Source organism: Pieris brassicae, chromosome 1 (assembly GCF_905147105.1).
Source record: "Pieris brassicae chromosome 1, ilPieBrab1.1, whole genome shotgun sequence".
Taxonomy (NCBI): Eukaryota; Metazoa; Arthropoda; class Insecta; order Lepidoptera; family Pieridae; genus Pieris; species Pieris brassicae.
Genome location: NC_059665.1, coordinates 7,329,960 through 7,352,636, shown reverse-complemented (window position 1 = coordinate 7,352,636; position 22,677 = coordinate 7,329,960). Strand labels below are relative to the sequence as shown.

Sequence of the window (22,677 nt, the reverse complement as noted above, 5' to 3'; positions counted from 1 at the left end):
AGGTAATATTAAAAAATATTTTTCCAGCAAAAGGTATGTATAGAAAAACAGTTACATAAACTATAGTTTAGGAATTTGATGTTAAGACGATATCACAATACAGCGTATAACATATATTGGCCAAATAAGCATTTCTCACGATCTTACGACAATCGCTAGGTGTCACTCTTTCTAATACGTTTTATATTCTTATAAATGAAGGAGAGGTTGTAATATAAAACGCTACTTCATTGTGTTGGGAATAAATAGTATTGTTTACCTATGTTCCTATTATTTGTCTTCCAGATTTAAAGCTACCTATAGCCTATAGCTACACAGGTATATAAAACGTTAATGATTTTTTTGGCAACGGAAACGGTTATACTAAAGATTCAGTCGTTATATATAGGAGTCTAACACCTGAAGCCGGATTCATTTATTGATAACGCTGTTATTGGATGTGTTAGGTAGTTAATGAAATAAATAAATTTTCTTATTCACAGTTTGTAAAGCATTCTTTTCCAAAATTTCGCAATAACTTATCATGTGTATCTCTGTTACATCACATTGTTACTCGTATAGTTTGTAAGAATTCAAGCGTGCTGTTTACCTGTTGATGGGATTTTATTGTTACTTTTGTGTTTTCTGTCTTAATGACGTCGGAAACCCATTTTTAAATAAATTAATAGACATTTAATAAAACAGTGGCGCAATAATTTACGTAAACGTATTTACGTTTATGCTTCCCAATATTATTTTGTTATAGGCAAGTAGGTGACAAGAATTCCGTGCTTAACACTTGCCATAGATTGATGAATTTAAGTTATTACACATTATATTACCAACAAACCAGCAATGTTGATTGTGCGCAAAAAATAATTTATTAGCACATCCGGAAATTGAACGCGAATTTAGCGTCTAGGTATTCTTATGCGAGCATACCATTGAGTAAAGATTTGAATGAGATCCTCATAGATTTATTATATAAAGCTAAAAAGATATTTCTATGCTACTTGAATTCAGTCGAAGACTAGTCGGGAACAACATTTGATGTGCTGAAATACGTTATTTATCTACCAATAGATTTAATCGACAAACAACTCCTGCCGCAGATACCTGCTTATAAAAGCGGCGATTTGACAAGAAACATTTTAACTTTCTAACAATGCCTTGATATTAATATATTTTTCAAATACACACCTTTAACTGCGCTTAACTTGTTGCCAACCATCTGCTTTGCTACGAACGCCGCCATCTTGTTGTTTGTTTGTGATTAATTTATCTGAAACAAATTTAAAATAAAAATCATTAACTTGCTTATGAGAATTTCTTCATCTTTCTGAAAACAATGATCATATTCTTCTCATAATTTATTGACAGTAAACGTTAGTTATCGATGAAAAATTTAGAGCTAATTTAATTTAAATTTATTACCGGCAGATCGTTATTAAAATCGTTTTTATAAAACAAAGTCATTTTTTCTGTGTAATGTTATATTCCCTAGGGACATTTTATTTAATTAGTAGTAATTAAATACTTTTAGTCGTTAAAAGCGTCCATTTTGAAGTCCATAACAATCATAAAAGAAAGTAATTTTATGAAGAAGCCATTAATTTTAAACAGCATCTTACAATGAATCATTTTATCCGTGGATCATTAAAAATTGACAAAGTAGAGTGTGATGGCCATTATGCCAAATTAACGCAACTTTAAGATTTCAAATCGTTTAAATTGCGAAGGATTTTTACTTTTAATCGTTTACTTAAGCGGAGATGTTATGTAAGTCAACTTTACAATTTCATGTAATAGTGTCCATGTATAGTTAAAAACAATATTTAAAACAAATTAATTTTAATTAAATATTTTCTTAAAATATGCTAATAATTTAATATCTACGAACCCTATAGGTATGAACTATTCGAAACCAACAGAGTTCAATTTTTATACAAGACTTTATATAATTATCAGACGCAAGATTATAAGCAAAGTTCAATATCATGTTTGCCAATTAAATAAGATATTATTGAGAATGGGTATAAAAGAAAACCTGCCATCTAGCGGATCTTGTAAAAACTACAATGTTCCGTTTAAGATCCTGAAGGTACGACATTTTACTTAGATCACTAGATGGCGCTTTAATAAGTTGCTGGAAACCGGGAGTAGTCATATTACATTGTTAGATAAAACAAACTAGGTATCTTTATAAACTGGATTATTACTGAAACTAACTAATAATTTGGATAGGTAAAGATATAGTAAAATAAAAATACTAATGTGACTCGGATACCAATAATTATTAATTTTAGAGAAAATAAATAATGCTTTTAAAAATAACACTTTATTTCCATAAAATAAATTTCATCAAGTTATTTAAAGTACATTTAATACCGCTAAAATAGTAACTTAGATTAAAATCTTTCCACCACTTCAGAATTTGAAATTTGTGTTTTGGGTCTATTATTAGATTTTTTAAAAGATTATTATACCTTGTCGAACTTAAATTTTACACAATGTAGGCTATATACGCTTAACCCTAACAAAAATACTGAAATTCCAAAATTCCCATAATCCACAGTTAAGCGAAAAGTTCAACAAATTCAGTTCGATATTTACGTACGGATAAAACAGTTTTTGCTCATTTGTAAACTCCACATATCATAGGATTTGTCCCAAACTTCGTACATTTTATTCCAACGTTGATAAATATGCGCCACTATTGTGCTCAAACAAATGAGGACATTTAAAATTGCGGACATATTTTTAAAAGTAACGATTCTAACTGTAAAATTACTCGTGAACTTGTTTTGATTCTTACTAAATATTTGCATTTCAATAGCGGAACTAATGTTTATGTAGTTAAATGTATAACGTCTCAATAGGACATCGGCCAGACCTATTTGAGTAGATTTCAGTAATTCCTTTTTTATAGGCAATAGATGCCATCGTCTACTATTATTACTAGGTTGATGCCTTCTATATCTTCTTATCTAATAGAAATACTTGAAGTGGGGTGTTTTTACTGTGCTGTAGAAGAGTTGTAGATTGGAGGAATTCAGGAGGTAACATAAGGCCATAAGAAATAAAGAAATCATGTATAACAGAAAGAATAGTTTGTCGAAGAGATTTCTACAAGAGTTTTCGCAATAACTACAGTATTAAATAACTAACAAGCGTTACTAAGGGCTTATTATATATGAAAGAGAAATAATTTTGCCGTGAATAGAAAAATTAACCTCTGTCATCCGCATCGTATACCACAACTAAAACAGGCCGAAATGCAGATCATTGGAATGTATATATTGTAATATGATCATGTTTCTTAATGTAATTCATCGCTTACATGTGTAAAATAACTGCATTATCTTTAACACATTTACGATTCTAAGTTGCGTGTATAAGTTATACCAAAGACGTATTTAAACCGTAACGTTCTCTTAAGAACTGTTTTAGTATTGACTTGGTCTAACTATCGCTAATATTTCGTAGTCCGATAAGACCCGGGTCAATTCTGGGTCAAATTTACGAGAGCCGTGCGTTTTACTACCCTTCCTACCCGGATGTGGTACGCCCGGATATAGCCGGCTCATTCTGGTCGTACAATAAACTCCGCACGGTTTTGTCAGATTAAAGCTACGGTTATGGTTATAAATTTGGAAACTATCCCCTCGCTTTTTGTGTGAAACACTATCGGGATAAATCTCTGTATTATTAAAAGAATTGGGATTTGCCCGGTTCAGACGAATGTTTCTTGAATCACAGAATTCTATTACAAAAAGTTATAATTCTTGTTAGGTCTGAGGATTAAGCACTATATTAATGGTATTTTCGGGTTAATTACAACGAATCATAATTTCATATTAGTAGTTTTTGGTATATAGTAATAAATTGTGATGCTATGTCGATGTTTCTGAAGTATGTTTTCGTTCGTAATAAAATAAATGTCCTGTAATATATTGATATAGATTCTAAATCTATATAAGTATCTTTTTTCTAACATTTCGCGTTGAAGGATAACAAGTAGTAGCAACTACCAAGCAGCGAGCGCTCTGACAGTTTTGATGTATTGAACTCATATCGCCATTGACGTGTGATATACAACCTCTCTACACTATTAAAACATGTACTTCATGTGTCGTGGCCCGTTCGTAATATTGATAACTATAAGATGAAATGTTTTGAGATTTCGTGACGACTAAGACTGAGCATATCGTTGAATAGTCAATTTTTATTTCTATTTTTTATATAATACAAATAAATGGGCTCGTTGTATCTATCGTTAAACAATGGTTATTATTTGATGTTACTATTAACAGCCATCTTCAATAGTAGATTTTTTATAATATATGAAATTTTATTAGCAATAAAACGAATCAATTGGCAGTACAACTAATAGGTTTTTGTAGGCAAGAAGGTTATCAACCTTCTGTGATTTTTGGTCTAAGACATCCATATATTAGATGCATATCATCACGAGTTGCACGCACGAGGCACTAGACCAACACTGCCAATATTGTTCTATTTTATTATATATAAAATTACACTTCGTAAAATTTATAGAAAATCAAATAACATAATACATAAGGATGAGGGATGCAACGGGCGGCCTTATAGCAAACAAGCGATCTCTTCCAGGCAACCCTAGCAAGGAAAGAAACTAATAAAAGAAATAAGATGTACCCAGGTGCAAAAAAAATTATAGCATTACCAAACTTTATCTAAAATAATACAAAAATAAATCATAAAATAATTTCGATGCAAAACAAAAGAATAAGAAATACAAGAAGTCACGATTGAGCAGGATAGGATATGGTTAAGAAATTTTAATGTAGAAGAGTTTTAAAACATAGAAGCTAGCCAATCGTATGGAGTCGGGCAGCTTATTCTTCAACGTAATGGTGGAGATCCTAAAGGAATCACCTAAGAAGGATGAGCTGTGAGATGGAGTTTCTAAAAAGCATATATTAGAGGAGCGTAACATATAGCTATAAGGACCAGAGAATTTGAATTCATTTGAGGATAGAGAAGATAAGAGGGAGGTTTGGGATTTAAAAGAATTGAGTATAGAAATTGAAGGAGATTATATTATATATTTTTTTTGAATATAAAAGGTTCATATATTGTAAAGTTCTATAACAAAGGACTATAGTAATTGCAACATTCTACACAGAATATGCAAATATAAAAAGAAATATCCCAAGTTTAATAAGTAAGCATTACGCTTCAAAAGAACTCAGCCACGCGCGTAAATTATCCTAATTTTGTACCACAAATCCCTGTTCTTGCAACTTTTTGAATTACCATTTCTGTAATATACGAGTATTATATTTGAAATGTGTTGAAGCCCAGAATACTTTGTAAGCTACATAAATTCCATCGATTATACCATAATTGTATAAGTTGTTACTTTAAGGGGTTTGAAGTACAAATATAAGTCGATTCAAAATGGATGGACAACTTGATAACTGAAACAATTTTAATCAGCCTACTAAATGTCGTTGAAACTAATACTAGATAACTTTACTACATTCAGTAATTAGTTCGTCATAAGTTATTATTCAAATTAAACAGTTAACCCTACAAATTTCCCTAAAAAAATAAGAGCAGTCCCGTTACTCCCTTGGAGCCTAGATAGCTAAATTTTACTTATTTATATTCCTAATTTTTATTTATAACCTTATAAATAAAAATTTTGATATTGGATATTGCCAAAAGGCTCGGAAGTTCCGCCCTTTTAAGAATTAGTATTTTCATTTTTTGAAGCACCCTAACTCGAATTGGTTCAGAAATACAGTGTCATTATTGTCTATATTAGTATTCCAACTATTAATATGTATTCTTTCGTAAAATGTCGCATCAGAAAATGATTTATAATATTATTCTATTCAGTCAGTTCAGTTTAAGATAAAAATACATAATCCTGATAACATAAATTTTATATTACAAAAGCAATAACTAACCTTAAAATATAATACTGTTTCTTAATGCCTTAACAAACCCATCTCTTCTCATCATGGAACTATTTGTCGGTATACAAATACATAACTATCCGCTTTGATAAAACTTTGTAAATATGTACTCAATAAAGCATTTTGTATGAACAATTCTACCTTTGCTATCGTTTGACTATGACTTGTTAGATTACATTGACTAGTTCAATTTCAATGCAATTTTTCTGCAATGCGAAATGCAAAAAAAGTTACCTTTGTCCGACTATAGTTCTGTTTAAATATTAAATCGATATCTGGCATATTGACAAATGTTGTCTTTATTACTTCCTTTACGTGGAAGGACAAGTAACATTCTCCAAGTTCTTATTAAGTAATATAAAGCATTTTCACTTTATAAATTAAAGAAAAATTATATTTAATATTGGTTTAACTAAACCCCTTTTTGTCATAATAAAGGGAACATTCGGGATCTTCAACTTATATAAGTATATGATACTCGTACATAGACGTTAATATTTTCAGTCCACGCTCATGTATCCGTCAATTATTCAAGGTAAATAAACCTTCTTTCATATACACATTGAAATCCCAAATTATACAATAAACATTAAATTATAATTCTATTTCAGTAAGAACAATGTTTATTAAGAATGTATTTGTAGATTTTTATTAGTAATGTTAAAGTTAAAATATACTACAAACAGCAATATCAGTACATCAAAAATAAAAACGATACCTCATCTCGGCAATTATCCCTTCGTCGCGCCATATTTATCACACAGATTGGCGGCACTGTATGTAACCGAAATAATGTTGCCCATTTACATATCCATACAAACATTACAATTCATCTGTTTACGACTGCCTTGGGATACATTTTTAATCTATAGCTTTCGAACTTTAAATAAAAAGTTAATTTAAAAAATTATTGAAATGAAATGAAATGACAGCTCGATGTCGAATTAGTTCTCTGGCCCTCGAACCCTGCGGAACATTGAATCTAGTGAGAGCTTCTGAGACTTTCTGTATACGAAAGAGAAATACAATATTTAGATTCCTTTTAAAAACTTGTCGAAAATTGTACATTTCATTTCAAATAGACTTCTGATACAGTGAGCACTCAAACTAAATCGGTTTTGAGTCAAACGGAATAAGATCCGTCTGTGATTCAATACTAGTTGGGAGCTTGTGATCATTACGGTAAAGCTGATTGATTTGCTCATAGACCCCGAGCTTAGTTTACGGTTACATTGTGGTTACTAAAATTAATTAAAAATATCTCGGAACATAAACGTTTTTGGTATGATAATACGTTGTTCTAATACATCTGTGAGTAGTAAGTTATGATTATTTCTATAAATGAACACGCAGAATATCTTAAACATAGAACAATTGCAGATTAACTTTTGTGCCGTGTAAATTCTCCTAGAGTTATTCACACGTAGGATATTTTCTCAACATACTGTACTCCTAATAGTGGTTTATATACGTTACAACTCGTAAATGCTTGCCTATGCTATCACAGCCTTAATACAACTAATTAAAGCATATCTTGAAATTTCTCAGTAATCAGTCACCGATATCCTGCCATTGCTACAATTCTCACGTTGTAGTCGTTAACTGAAAATATTAGACAGGCGTGACTCATCGGAATTTTTTTGTGTCAGGGAAGCGAGTTACAATATAATATATAGTAAAATAACATATTATTTAGTTGCAATATACAATAAATATATACTATAAATTTAATTTATTTGCTTGCGGATACACGCGTCTGTCCAGATACACGGTAAAAAAAATTCTATGTTACTTCAGGATAATGTAGCATTTTGAGACTGAAAGATTTTTCTTAAAATCCAATTAATTCGTATAAAAATACATAAAAATACTAAACTTTCATCTTTACTTTATTTCCTTTAGGATAAGATGAGATTTTTTTGCTTAATATCCATTTGAAAAAAGCCGCAAATTGTGAGTGTTAGGAGAGAATTTCTAGTCAACCCCATTAAAAGCAATGACAACAATTAACTAACTTTATCAAGATTATCCTACAAAAAATGTTTGCTAATTAAAATGAATGCTCTCAGTAAAACAAAGTGAATTTGATTGAAGGTATTATTTAAGTACAGTTTTGTTAAGATTCCAACAAACTATTTTAAAGTACAAAATTTCTTTATAACATGTAAAAGCATGTTTCAAAACATATGCTGATCTAAGATAACCTATACCGGCATGATCGGGATAAGTACATTTTCTAATTTTAAATTCAAAATAAATTTTAATAAAAACTTTATAAATGAACTGATTTTACAAGTCCTCGTAAATTGTAATTACTTAAAAAAAATCAGTATTTTTATTTTAGTGAAACGATGGTGTACAAATTTAAAACCCAGCGGATTGGAATAAGTAGATACTGTCCGGAATCTGAAGGGTAGTTACAAATTTCATGACATGGTATTTCCTGTTATATTAGGAATACATAAAAATGTTGAGTACTTAAGCAGATTGTTTGCGTGAAATTTGTCGAAGTCACGTCATTATCTGTACTTAATATAAACAGGAAAGGTAGAATTTTTGTAAATTTGTAACAAATAAACTCAAAAACTATTGGGTCAATACTACATTATACCTGCGTATATAAAAATTTAATTAAAATTATAAGGGTTTAATTAAAATTATAAGGGATTCATTTGAAGGTACTTTTACTAAAAAATACATTTTAATGAAGATTCTATGAAACTGATTTCTGGTAGTCACTAACACCCCGATTACCCACATTGGTTCACTGATCTAAGGATGGTGGAGAGATATCGACCAAAACAATCTACAGACATTTAAAATTCTAATTAATATTATACCTAATAAAAATTCAGTCCATTTATTAATTTTCCTATACAAAATATCGCACACATGTATAACAAGCATAATAGACTTTTACTAGTACTAACAGGTACTTAACGTTAATTACCATTTCTAGGTATCAACTGTTCGCTCGAAGTAAATGGCTCAGCTGTTCATTAGCATTTGCAATTTAATTCTTCTGTGGACGCAGAATTCACTGTTTCAATAGGAAACCATTTTGTGACGACGAAAGAGCGCTAACTATACAGTAATTTCTCATTACCAAGTATTATGGGAGTGGCAAACATGTCTCTTCATTGTTATTTTGTTACGCTCTTATTAATATACCTATTAAAATATAATATCTTCGATATCGAGCATCAGAACTGAGCATTACTTAAAGCAGGGCATAATATCTACCCACTGAAGTATTTCCGAACCAATTCCACTTAGGGTCATTCAAGTAAAGAGCGTACCAATTCCTTAGACCGGCAACGCACTTGCGAGCCCCCTAGCATTGGTATCGCCGCCCATGGATTTCACTGAAGTTAGCCTTTTGCCCGTTTGCTGCCTGTTCTATAAAAAAAAAACATTATCCATCTCTTACTTAAAATAGGGACAAGTACACCGATCCCGATCTTTTTGTATGCAAGTTACAATATCCGTAGCGCTGATTTCGCTTAGGATCGAGGTACCAAAAGTCAATATTGAGATAAGGATTGCTGTCGGCATGGTTTTTGGAAGTTACAAACAGCTCTGGTCTGTCTCGAGCATAAATGAAAATAAATAAATGAGATTTCAAACTATTTAAAGCTTGTAAATATCTGTGATTACGAATGAAATCAATAGTTTTTGATATTCTTCCGTTTTATAATATTTATCTTCTATATATTAGGAATAAAATAAGATTTTAATAGAAAATGATCGCTCTAAGACTCTTAAGCTAACAATGAACGCCTCTCCTTAGAACCCCTTTGTAATTAGCCCTTAACTGAGGAATGACGTGTTAAACGATGTGAAATTACTTAACTTTGAAATTAATTAACTAATGTAATTAGAGAACTGGAGTATACATAATTTTTTGGGAATTAACTTGATAAATTGGATATAGGTATTAATATCATGGTTGTAGATTAAACATTGATAATGTAATAAAAAAGCAATGTTGGTCTAGTGGCGTTTGTGACCATAAGAGTCGACGGAGTGTATCTAGCACATCACTTACTTGCCTATTAGAAAAAACAAATGATCACAAAACAGTCAAAGAAATTTAAGGCCCAAAAAAGACCTAAAAGGTCACAAGCACCATTGGTAATAAAAGGTGATAAATATTCTTTCCGTTGGCGTCTCTTATCGCATGGATAACAGAATATGCTGTTACAATAGCACCCAAAGAAACAGTTCAAAGGAACCTACCGTCTATCAACCCAAAACCAACCAAGCTTCTGGTTTTCGACGTATTAAATAAAATATGTTTTTGTTTATATGTTCATTTAAGCCAGGGGCTGGTGAGTGCCAATGTCTATAAATCAAAGCCTAAGCCACGCCCTTGTGGGTGCCAAAAAACCCATTTATTAAACAATTAAATAAATGTAATTAAATGTGATGTATATTCGTGTAAAGTAAGCAATGTAGCGGCGGGAGTCTAATCAACTTCTCCTAATATTTGCAAATTTAAATAAATTCAAATGAAGGTGAGATCCGGTGTTGTGGAAAGTGGCTCTTTTTCAAATTATTCCAGACCCAATCGTAAGGTACCTTTGACCTTTATGTTAAACCCAGATTACGAAATTTCCCAATACGAACGTGCCGGTTTTATAGTAAGGAGTTAATTTGATTGTTTTTAGAATATTTATGTTTGAAATTGTTTTTTTTTTGCTAATAGGAGGGTATTTAATAGGAATAAAACGGGCGATACCGCCACCCATGGACACTTACAATGCCTGAAGTGCGCAAGTGCGTTGCCGGCTTTTAAGGAATTGTACGTTTTTTTCTTGAGCGACCTTAAGTCGAATTGCTTCGGAAATACTTCAGTGGGTAGATATAAACACAGCGGTGGTGCACGGGAAAAAGTACGTTACAATAATATCTAATTCATATTATACATTAACCCTAAACTTTATAAAGAAGCTAACAAAACAGCAAAATATACCTATTATAATTAATAGGTAAATACATATATAGGTATACATATTTATAAATGAGCGAGACATTATGTACCTAAATCGTTTACGAAACAACGCTCATTATATAAAATGTAAACGCGTTTTAAATGAAATAGCCGTTGTAATGCTTATTAAATATCAATTTTATGTTTTATAATCCAAAATGAATTAAACTTTCGACTTAGTGTGTATTTTTTGCTATTTTTATACTTGAAGTATCTCACATAGTTCAAGTTTTATTTTTACACATTTTACACAAAGTGCTCGTGCTATAAAAATAATTCCTCGATATATCACTGTTATATCAGTCACTGTACATCAAAAAACCAAAACCAATTACAAAAATATATTGGAAAATTCAGATACTCCACGACTAGGACATCAATCAATTATGCGATGTCAATCTATCTTTGGAAAGATTTATCTATGAAATTGAATCACGGTAAAAAATATAAAAATTATTTGGGCTTGGATATAACGCTAAAAAATGAAATACTCATACTACATTTATTACTTTAATTGCAATGGCACTTTAAGAAGTTTTTGATTTGAAGTAAATAAAATAGGAGCACTTGGATTTCGCCAATTTGAATTTTGAATTTCTAACGATAAGTACAAGGATGATGCTAGTAGTTTCTGTTGCCGTAAAGTAAAAATGTATGTTAAATCATTTTCGAAACTCACTTGTTTTCCTTGGTGTAAATTTTCATAACATAGAGCGGGCGAGGCACGAGACATGACAAGAATGCGACACTGCGGGCAACAAGACATATTTCTTCGACAAAGATTCGAGAGATTTGAATACTGTTTGCGAGGTATTCGGAGTACTAAATACAGCAATGAAGTATAGAATTGTGTATAAATTTATAACGTTTTAAAATTTTATTTTTTAAATGGCCGACATTCGCCTTATATTCTTAGTGTACGATTCTCCACTCGGAGTTGCGTTTGTAATGCGGGCAAAACTTATCTAACTTCTATTTTTAACTTTTTACAACCTTTTGTAACACGAGCGTTTTTGTACAAAACAACTTTTTATTTGACATCAAGATAAGTTCCGTTACTTCTATATCTAAAATACCTTTAAAAGATTTTGTAATATAGATAAAGATAGGTAAATTGTAATTGGAATAAACAATTGATTGAGAAACTTAGCACATAAAATAATATTCATTAAAATTTCGCAAGATCAGTGTTGGAGTATTCGAACAAATATGAAACAATCATAAATAATACTATTACGTACATGGTAGTGGGGTAAAAATTGTATAATATAGATTTTGATGTATTATATATTTCTAGTGTTCAGTGACTACAATAGTCGTTGTTTTAAGGTTTCTTTACTAATGTTCAATCTATCGTTCGTAGCAATATCATTTGTAGTACCTAACATAGAAATCAACTTCACGCCTAAATTAGGTTACACTAAGCGACTAAATACACCATTCAACGTCTCATCTCCTACCAAACATACTGTCAGTTAATACAAAGACGGAAAATGGTACCGTAATATCTTCCTGGATGCAGATAAAGTAATATCTTCCTTATTTAGGTAATCTCTACGGCCCATCGAAAGACATATTTCTTATGAAAAAATATTTTGAGACTTTACTTTATGATCTATCAACTGTTTACAGCAGATAATATCCATAGCTTTCAATTCCCATAGACTATAGAACTGAACAAAAAGTACAAACGACAACTGAGTTCTACATAGACAATTTTTTATTAACGGGTAATACAGAAAAGTGACATTTTTATTACAAAAAGGTAATAGAAATATCACATTTCTTCAATTACAATATAATCTGACCCACTTAAGTCAATTAAATCATTTTATAAGGTATTTTAGGTATTAATATAATATTTAGAAAATTATAAAATATGATAATTTCCTAATATTTCAACAATTCATTTTCGTTGCTAATATCTGTTTGCAGCGCGAATAATTCTAATTTGTGTTCACATTTCACGTACGCCATCGTACGTTGACGTTGGAAATACTAAAGCCAACACGTTAATACGATTAAAACTTGCTTAAACAAACTTTAACGCTATTTTAACACGTTCAGGGAAAAAGCTTTTACAATTTTATTATTATTTTTTAATGTGGCAAGTCTCAATATGATAGCTTTATTTAAAATGTGAAAAAAGTTTAACATACAATATTATTTACCGCATAATATATATAAGTGTTATGTTTGATATACTGCTTTGGACAAATTAAAGTAATTTATTTCTACATAATTCTTTTCCAAAAAAGGTTTAAAATAGCAAGTAAAATAGGGGTAATTATTTAAGCGGAATGATTAATCAACGTTACCTTATGTAATCATAGCGTTTACAGGCTTTGATGTTTTTTAATCGTTGAAAGTCTGTACATAATTACGGTCTTATTCATATAAATTTCTTGGAACATATTTCATTAGAGTATCTACATGTACATTCTAAAGTGTCCTAATGATGGACGAACTTAAAACCTCAGCTGTATACAAAACGTGGAGTAAGTATGGCATTTGTTACTCATAATATTCTATGAAGTAATTAAAATGTCGCAGGTGTCGATCAGGATAGTGAGATTATATAAGCAAAGAAGAAGACTAAGAGAAGTAAGACGAAACGTTGGATTTGATTGTGATAAAAACAGATGTTCATCATGTTACAGTATACGGGGGCTGATTCATTATCATGAGTATCAGCTGATGTTGTAACCTTCGCACGGTACAAAACCTCATAATTCGACCGAATAGATCGGAACGTAATTTGGAGATGCTGATGACCAATCGCAATCGAAGGGAATGAAAATCGTTTCGTCTGTTGTCTTACATTCTCACTACCCAGTACTTGATTTATAGACTCACATAAGCATGGGATGTTTTCTTTTTTATGTATTAGCAGGCAAACGGGTAGGAGGCTCACCTGATGATAAATGATACCGCCACCCATAGACACTTACATTGCCAGAAATCTCGCAAGTGCGTTGCGGGCTTTTCAAGAATTAGTACGCTCATTTCTTGAAGGACCCTAAGTCGAATAGGAATTTCTACATGGCAACTTCTACCTTTTCTGGAGTTATATATGACATACAAAAGAATACACCGAAACATATGAGTATATTTTGAATCTGCGAATAAACATACGGGAGATTAATATCACAGTCCATACATCAGTAGCGAGCTCAGCCAGGCGTCACAGGGCGGGCCAATAAATATTGCACCACGTTCATTTACCTTTTGTTTGTTATTGATATAGTACATTTATACGGCACTGAGTTATTTTTTTACCAGTCTGATTCTGAAAATATGATATTATAAAGTCAAAACGTTTTATACTAAAAATTTGCTTTTATAACACGGTATGTGATAGACTAGTTTAAGACTGTGCCAGTTTTGGCATACTTAAGCCACCTTCACGACTTAGGTCGCGAGTTTAAAAACCCAGCTTTGTATTTCTATGTGCGCAATTAACCTTAATACGTATGACGAAGAAAACGAAAGCAACCCGCTAGGTTCTAGTTCCAAATATCCACATGTATCTACCTAGAACTTAAAGTTGATAATCTATTTGTCTGTAAAAAAATGTTGAAAGGAATAATAATACACCTACGACCTGGCCTACCTACGGCCGAGACCCATACAGGGTTATAGCTTTTGTATTATTATTATTTTACCTGTTCGAGTTGTCATTTTATTTTTTGAAGCATACACAGTGCACACTTGAATACTAAAGCAGCGAAAGTTCTATTATGTTGTATATGTCGTCGGACTCTTAAGTAAATATAGTTTCCTATTCTATTCATACAGCAATGAAAGCCAAGTAACCCGAAATATCCGGGATATCTTACTTATTATATTTATAAAGAGGCTTTTAAAACGATGTAAATATTAAAACGCAGGGAAGCGTAGGGCTTAAGGCGATAAGGCTTCCACTTCCAACTGACCTACTTCACTGAATATGGTGGCTATGTAAACATAGTATGCAAGGGTCGATGACTAACCAAAAATTTATGCAGGTTTAAGTGTAAGAATTTTTTTTAAAAAAGACGACTGTTTTTTAGTATAGACTGCTCAATCGTTTGTCAACCAGTGTATAACAAGGTTTTACTAATATATAAAATGTGTTTATTCATTTTAAGTACATATGCATTACAATGTGTAAGATTTGAGAACCCTTTTAAGGAAAATATACGTGTCAGGGTTTCCAGCTCTTTAATAACAAACTTAATTATACATTCCTAAAATATATTTATATTTGATTTAATTACATCTTTTATTTATTTTTGTTTTTGATTTTTCAACTGTTATCAACACGCTTGAGGGCATGAGTGAGTGTGTGAGTGAGTGAGTGCGTCAGAGAGTGAATGAATAAAGTGTGTACTAGGCCTCAGAAGAAGCTCTAACACTGCGTAGGGTGTGTTCATAATCCAATCCTTTAGTCGTATTTTTAGATTGTAGACGGTGAGCGGATATATGTTAAGCAGCCTTTTTAATTTATTATACTTATAGTCTGCTTGCATATTGCGTCTGGCGAAGTCAGTCCTTACGGTCTGACCGACGACATCCTTATTTCTTTTTAATGCTAACTTATTACAGCTCAACTATCCAAGACTCTATTTAAAATAGTTTTCTTGATACATAGTCTTAATTCTCAATAAATTTTAATAATTTTTTACACGGTTACACGTATATATATATTAAACTAGTAATTAATTTTGTAATGGGTATGTATATATTTTTACACACATATAGAAAACAGTTACAAAATACATATACCCTTTCTGTCTCATGTAATAATGATAAAAATAATTTATAACTTCACAGAGTACTTTCTTATTTTAAATTGCGGTAATCCTACTTTCGCTTATATTTCAAGTTTATAATAATTTTAAATTTTACACCATTCAACTTATTTTTTCTACTTTCAACTTATACAATTATTTATTCATTAGAAACCCAAAGATACTTCAAAAGTTATTTCTAAAAATGTGTTGCTTTATTTTGGTTTACAGGGACTAAAACTAAAGGACTATGTATTATAACATTTATCGAAGTTGAAGATACACACCATTTCAGGTTAAAAAAACAATTAAAATGTTTGCTACAGTACTGACACAGAGAGAAACTAGTTATTTAGCAGTAATGTATAAAAAATAATTAAATTATTATTTGACATTACAGTCAAAACCTTTTACGACAACATCATCATACCGGTTATACTGAACAAAATCAAAGGTCCCAGCGGGTAAAAGTATTAGGTACATAATAACAACGTCATCGGCTGTTAGAACTACCGGTTTTTCCGACCAAATATGAGTAGTCCCTTCGATGTCGTTATAACAGATTTTGACCGTATAAGTTTATTATATATTTATACTCAAGAGAGTATAAAGTAAATGGACGAAATTTACATACAAATGAGAGCTTTATCATGAGCATCGATGCGTTACGTCTCCTGCCTTAATTTCAGAACAAAGTTAATAAAACCTTTATAATAACTTATTTAAAATATGTACCTTAAAATGACTGTCAAAAATGTACATACAAAAGGAGATAAAAATTGTAACTAAAATAATATTTAAAATTTATTAGAAGATGCTAAATGAATGAGAGAGTAAGTTGAGACTGGTTTAAGTTTGTGGGTCACATTTAGAACGTAGTTATAAAGACGCAGGTCAAATACGTGCGTGTTTGATGACTATAAGGAAAATAGACAGAGCGAAGGACATATATAAAGGATACATATACATATATAACAAAAAAAGAAATAAACATTATCCAAATTCATTTTTTTATTTTAACTGGTTATATCCCTATCTGAAACAGTCCAGATTAATTGGCACAGATGGCTTGGCTAGGAATTCACTATTTCCATAAATGTCGGAATAAAAATTCTAGTTTAAAATATTCTCTATATGGAATATTTTTCTAATTAAGTGTTAAGTAGAAATATGGAAAGCAGAAATAATAATAATGAGCCGTGAGTTGCGAGCCCGCTAATTGTGAGTTTGCCTACACATTGTGCACTGTGTATTGTGACGGGTATAATAATTTCGTCATTGTTCACTTTATTTAATAATTCAAAGATTTTCAGTAAGGTCACCTTTAATAAATAAAATACCGGATTCTAAACAACTTTCTCTTTAAATCAATAAAGACACTAAAACTATCCTTATGATATCTCATAGACTACTGATTTTTTCCTCAGTGAGTTGTTTAAATATTCCTTCATTTCAGCGCTAATTGGGTAAATACTTTAAAGTTAAAAAAGCCAAAAAAATTATCTTCAACGTACATTTGCAAATATATTAATAATGGGTTCCTTATTTCTATTAATGCCGAGTTAATCTGTTAACAAAAAATAATAACCAATATCTGTTTCGTAATCGTTTGTTTTTAAAGAGGCAAGTAGGTGAACAACTTTTTGTGCCTGTTTTTTTGTTTGTGCCGACAACACACGCCGCCTATTTGGGTCTAATGCATGCCTTTTCACGATGTTTTCCTACACCGTACGAACAAGTGTTATATGCTTTCATATACAGAAAGTCCATTGGTGAACAGCCGTGCTTTGAACCTACGACCTTGCTGATGAGAGTCGCACGCTGTAGCCACTAGGCCAACACATCTCGCTACTACTTTCTGGTTAGGGTAACAAGTATTTATTACTTTTGTTATACTTATTATTTTAATTTAAAGTAATAGCGAGATACGTGAGCTGTGTGGGTTAGGTTAGGTTAGGAATAGGAATTAGTGACAATGATACGAAAGGAGATAAAGGACAAGTGAAAAGTTCCTATAATGGACAAGCTTACATAGTGAATGACATGACATGAAAGTGGATGAAGCGAGAGAGGTATCTTAGGACCGTAGCAAGTGGAGTTCTGTGGTCTCTGTCCTTTGGTATAAATGCATAAATATATTAATAACATTCCCAGAACGTTCAGTAACTCAGTTATCGTAAGTTCTATTGGATTATGGATTGGATATCCTAGCTTTAATACGTACGTAATGCGTGTATGTAATGTAGTTCGGTAAATGCACGTAAAAGCAGGATATAAAATTTCAAAGCCTTAAAGTAATGAAAATACAAATCTAACACAATTTTGTTAAAAATAGTTAAAAGCTCTTTAAACTAACATAAGCATCGGAAAGCAAATTGACCGGCGGCAAAGCGCAGAGCGCTCGACATATTGTCAACAAATAACAGTTAGTGCTCACTTTAATTATACTTATTTCAGTTATTATGCTGCCAACATTACTATTATACATCTGTGCAGAGCCTTTTGTATTTTACTTCCATAATATTGAATGTGGTAATGATGACGAGGTAAGTAATATAATGATTACTCAGTAATGATATTTCACATTATTAAATATGGAACAACTAAAAAAAATTCTTGGCAACCTTAGCTATTTATTTTAACCTTATGAAATAGTCAAATTTTATACTAACAATTACTATAGAACCGAAAGTGGGGCGTTGAAATAACCTCGAGCACTTAATGGTAATATTTGAAGCACTTCGACAGGAACTAAGTTAAAAGTTAGCGCTTCGTGTCCGGACCAAGTTTTACTTTAAACGGCCCGAAGTTCCAGTCATTTCTCACTTTAAACTGTGGACTACTTTTATAGGTTTAAGCAGTTAAACGTACCCACGGAATTCAGAATGTATAGATCACGAAGCACGCAGGGCTTCCCAATCCATTTTTGTAAGTAATGTGTGTTGTCGAAAATTGTGACATTATACTTTTACAGAGAATACAAAGTAATTCAGTCTAGATTATACAACTAAAATGTGAAACGGTTTACTTAGACATTTCCATAAAAAACGGGGTTTTCCTTTGTAATTATTTAAAACCCTTATAATCCTTATCTTATCTCGTTTGTAGGCCTATTTAATTAAAAATTATATAAGCATTTCTGAACAAAACGCTTTTATAATAATGAGAATACTATTTATTATTATTTTAATTTATATTTCCTCTTTCTTATATTAAGTTTTTACTTGAAGCCTGCGCAAAATATATATTTGTCTCTGAAGCACTTACTAAATCAATGAATCATATACAGCTATGAGGCTGATTGATCTTTGCGTGATCAATATTGATGTGGGTAATTTTTTTTCCTTGATTTTATTTATGTTTATAGACCGTATTTCGTTTTTTTGCATTCAGTTATACAAGCAATATGTATGTAATTATTTACCGTTTAATGAATTAGATGATAAAATGATCACCTATATCTTGTATTCTTCTTCTTCTTTGTTAGAAGTTACATTAGCCACCGACACGATACTAGTAAAAAATCAACCCAAGCCCTATCTTTTTATATTCACGGAATACCAATTAATGAAGAGATGAGATAAATATTAATCTAGGAGTCTAGTCTGTTTATCTAAGACCCAATCTAGATAATTGAAATAGCTAAAAGCGTTCAGTCTGTCTAGATCGAGTTTCTGGGTCATCTTATCGACAGCATAGAACGATAATATCAGAGCAAACATATTAGCGAATATCTATTTATTCACTGCAGTTATCCTATTTATGGACTCAATGATAGCGCTCACCAGAGTATGAAGTCTTTTCTCCATTGTTTTGTTTAGAACTGGCAACGCACTTGTGTGTGGTTGATTTAATAATAATGTGTTTTAACTTGAAATCATTACCAAACATTTTATACATATTATTATTTTATTCACAAAATTACTGATATGATATATGTATTCATATAAAAACCTGATGATGTTCTTTAGAATATATACTAAATATAACGAATCTTTCCTGTTATAGAATATAATTATAAGAAGTAACTTAAAGCTTTAATAACTGCTTTTTATAAATTAATATTAAATGCATTATAGAGAAAATAATATTAGTGGAGAGAATTTTTTTCAGAAAGCATATCCTTTATACGTATATTACCTTAATACAATAATGGTAGTATTAAAGTTGTAGACAATATATAATATCCTAGACCGACGAATGAAAGAAAAAGTTCTGAGATTGAATATTTAAATGTTGTGAGCGTTAAGCGCAAGTGTCAGAATGTGCAAGAAATTGGACATAATATGGCGACTAGGGTCTAGACGCGGACACGGAATAGATTCATATAGGATGTGGTACTAGGATATTATTATTCCTATTATAAGGCAGAACAATTCGTATGAAGATCCATTATTACATTTATTTTGTTGTTGAGTTTGATTAGTAATCAAACTCATCGTTAGAATCGAACCGAAAAACTAGGATATTATATCTCTATTAACGGAAGAGAAGTTTTAAGACTATTGAAGTTTAAAATCACAAAATTAGGCATTGAGATATATTCTGACTGCTGACGAAACTCCTCATTATGAACAGTATATTAATCAAGTCTGCACTGTAGAAGCATTTCTACTATTCTCTTATGTCTGTATATTAATTTATAATATAAAATGAAAATAAAAAATATTTTCATTTCCATTCCTATACCAGACAGTTGCAAATAAACTGCGAACCAATTCGTATACGAGAATGAGACGGATTTCTAAGAAACAATACCATATATTTTTAGTGCAGTCACAACAAATTCAATCTGTAGAACAAACTGAATTCAGTTCACGTCTCGCCTAGACCGAGACTATATTACGACAACTTTCAAGACACTTTCTGGAGAATGATTATATTTTGAACATATGTTATTTGACAATATTATAAAAGTTTAAATGCCTTGTATCTTGAATGCTACAAGTTTTATTAAGGAAATAAATATAAATAAAATTAAAAAGTTTCAGGGAAATTTACCGTGTACCGTCTCAGTCTTATGAAAGAAAAATTAAGGATTGAGGGGATCATTAGAAAATTTAAGAAAACTTAACAACATAATAATGTCGTTCCGTAAAATGAATGCATTTTACGTAACTGTCAGTGATTGAGTGAATGCGCTCAACAAATATAGTTTACAACTGATCATAGAGCATCACAATAATAAACACTAAGCTTTTGAATTATACCAATTTGACTTCACAGTTAAGACAGCACAACGACTGTCGGATCAGTTAGTAATGATTGCGGATGTGAGCCTTTCATAGTATATCGCTTCAAACAAGACTTAGGCCCAGATACATCATTATAAATAAGTGATTTATAAATTGATACGATCCCATCGCAACAATTAAATCAAGGTAAAACTTCTTGCTGCGAAAGTATCGAAATCGCAATTGTTAGTATTACTTTATTTCAACACTATTTCGTATAATCAGCAAATTATGGAATGAAGTGAAGCCTTGTTATTTAAAAAATAATGGGTTTCCCATTCTATCCAATACTTAAATAATTTCTAAAATTTGTCTGTTTTCTATTTTAAACAGTGAAAGCAATAAAAGTATTACGATAACAGTTAACGTAGTTATACAAGTAACAATCTCGAATTCGTTACAATAAAACTGTACATTGTGTATTCCTAGTATACATTTTACAATAGCAGCATAATAATTAACAACGACTGTAGAAAACTTGCCGACTTCTATACAATAGTGTAATCAAAAATTAATATCCGTTTCAGGTTAAAAGGAAATAGGAAATAATGCAATTTACACAGTAATAAATGTACCATACAATGTCGTTTACAGTTCTCGTACATTTCCGAGGGTTAGTTGTATATTACAAACATAACTATATTACTATTTCAAAAATATAATTCGTGATTGCATTGGGTCGTTATCGGTTTGATTATCGCGGCTGCAGTAAGGTAATCACAGTTGGCATAGATTTATATATAGATTAACAGTTTTACTTTGGCTATTGGATATATATTTGGATTTACACATTCTTACACGAGGCCTTCGCTTCTGTATTCTAATGTAATAATCCATTGGTTCACAATGACCGGGAAAATGGAAGAACAGAAAACCCTGCCTAATACTATGAACCAGTCAAGTATCACAAAACCTAGACACACACACAATCTCTGACACCCTTTACTTCGCTGTAGTTTGTCAGAGAATTAAGGGTTTTACAGTCTGCAGACAGCAGCAGCAGTTCGACAGTTCAGCAGTTCGACGAGGATTGGAACAGCCGCCAGAAGCGTGAGTTTGAGAGAGGACATTTAAGACACTAAGCCACTGCTTGCGAGCAAATATATACAATATGTAGAACGAGGTCAAAATAGTCTAAAACTAAAAATATAGCCTGCAAAAGTATTTCTAAGAAACCCAGTCTAACGATGATCTGATGTCTCTGACGCAATAGTATCCTTCTTAAAGTAGTACAATTCCCATATAAATTTTAAACTACAAATTTATTTATGAAGTCGGAACGGTTACTAAAAAACCCCAAGCGTCACAAGGCACTAAAATACGGAATACCTAAGAATTTATATGAAATAAAACTACTAATATTGATATTATATTATGTTAATGCAAATATCGTCATATGTCATATAACTCTCTGAAACGCGAAGCAGTAACTTCGCATGTCTTTTGATGTGATTCAGCGAACATCGCGACTCAATGCACTAACAAGATCAAACTCTCGCTCTTTACTATATTAAGTTGTTGACACAGCCAATATTAGTAGTTGTATGTTTGCTTTAACGAAGAGATTAATAAAAGGAATATCTTATTGCAGGTTTCAACTTTGAGGTGTCTAGGTCAGATCTTGAACATGAATCTCGAACCTTTATCGTTAAAGTCTTGAATGTGTTTCTTTGTTGCCTTTACACGTTAAAATATAACAAAACATCAGAAAGTCGCTACAATATATTCTAATT

General features: G+C 31.3%; 1 protein-coding gene across 4 annotated transcripts in view; it reads right to left on the bottom strand.

Moving 5' to 3' along the window:
* LOC123711946 (complexin) overlaps positions 1–22,677 on the bottom strand; it is a 119,015-nt gene that overhangs the window by 53,265 nt on the left and 43,073 nt on the right. For all 4 annotated transcript variants that reach the window (XM_045664860.1, XM_045665018.1, XM_045664935.1 and 1 more), the window contains one exon: positions 1,180–1,261. In XM_045664860.1, coding sequence (XP_045520816.1) covers positions 1,180–1,234 — 55 coding nt within the window. In that variant the 5' untranslated portion in view covers positions 1,235–1,261. The remainder of the gene's footprint in view (positions 1–1,179; positions 1,262–22,677) is intronic.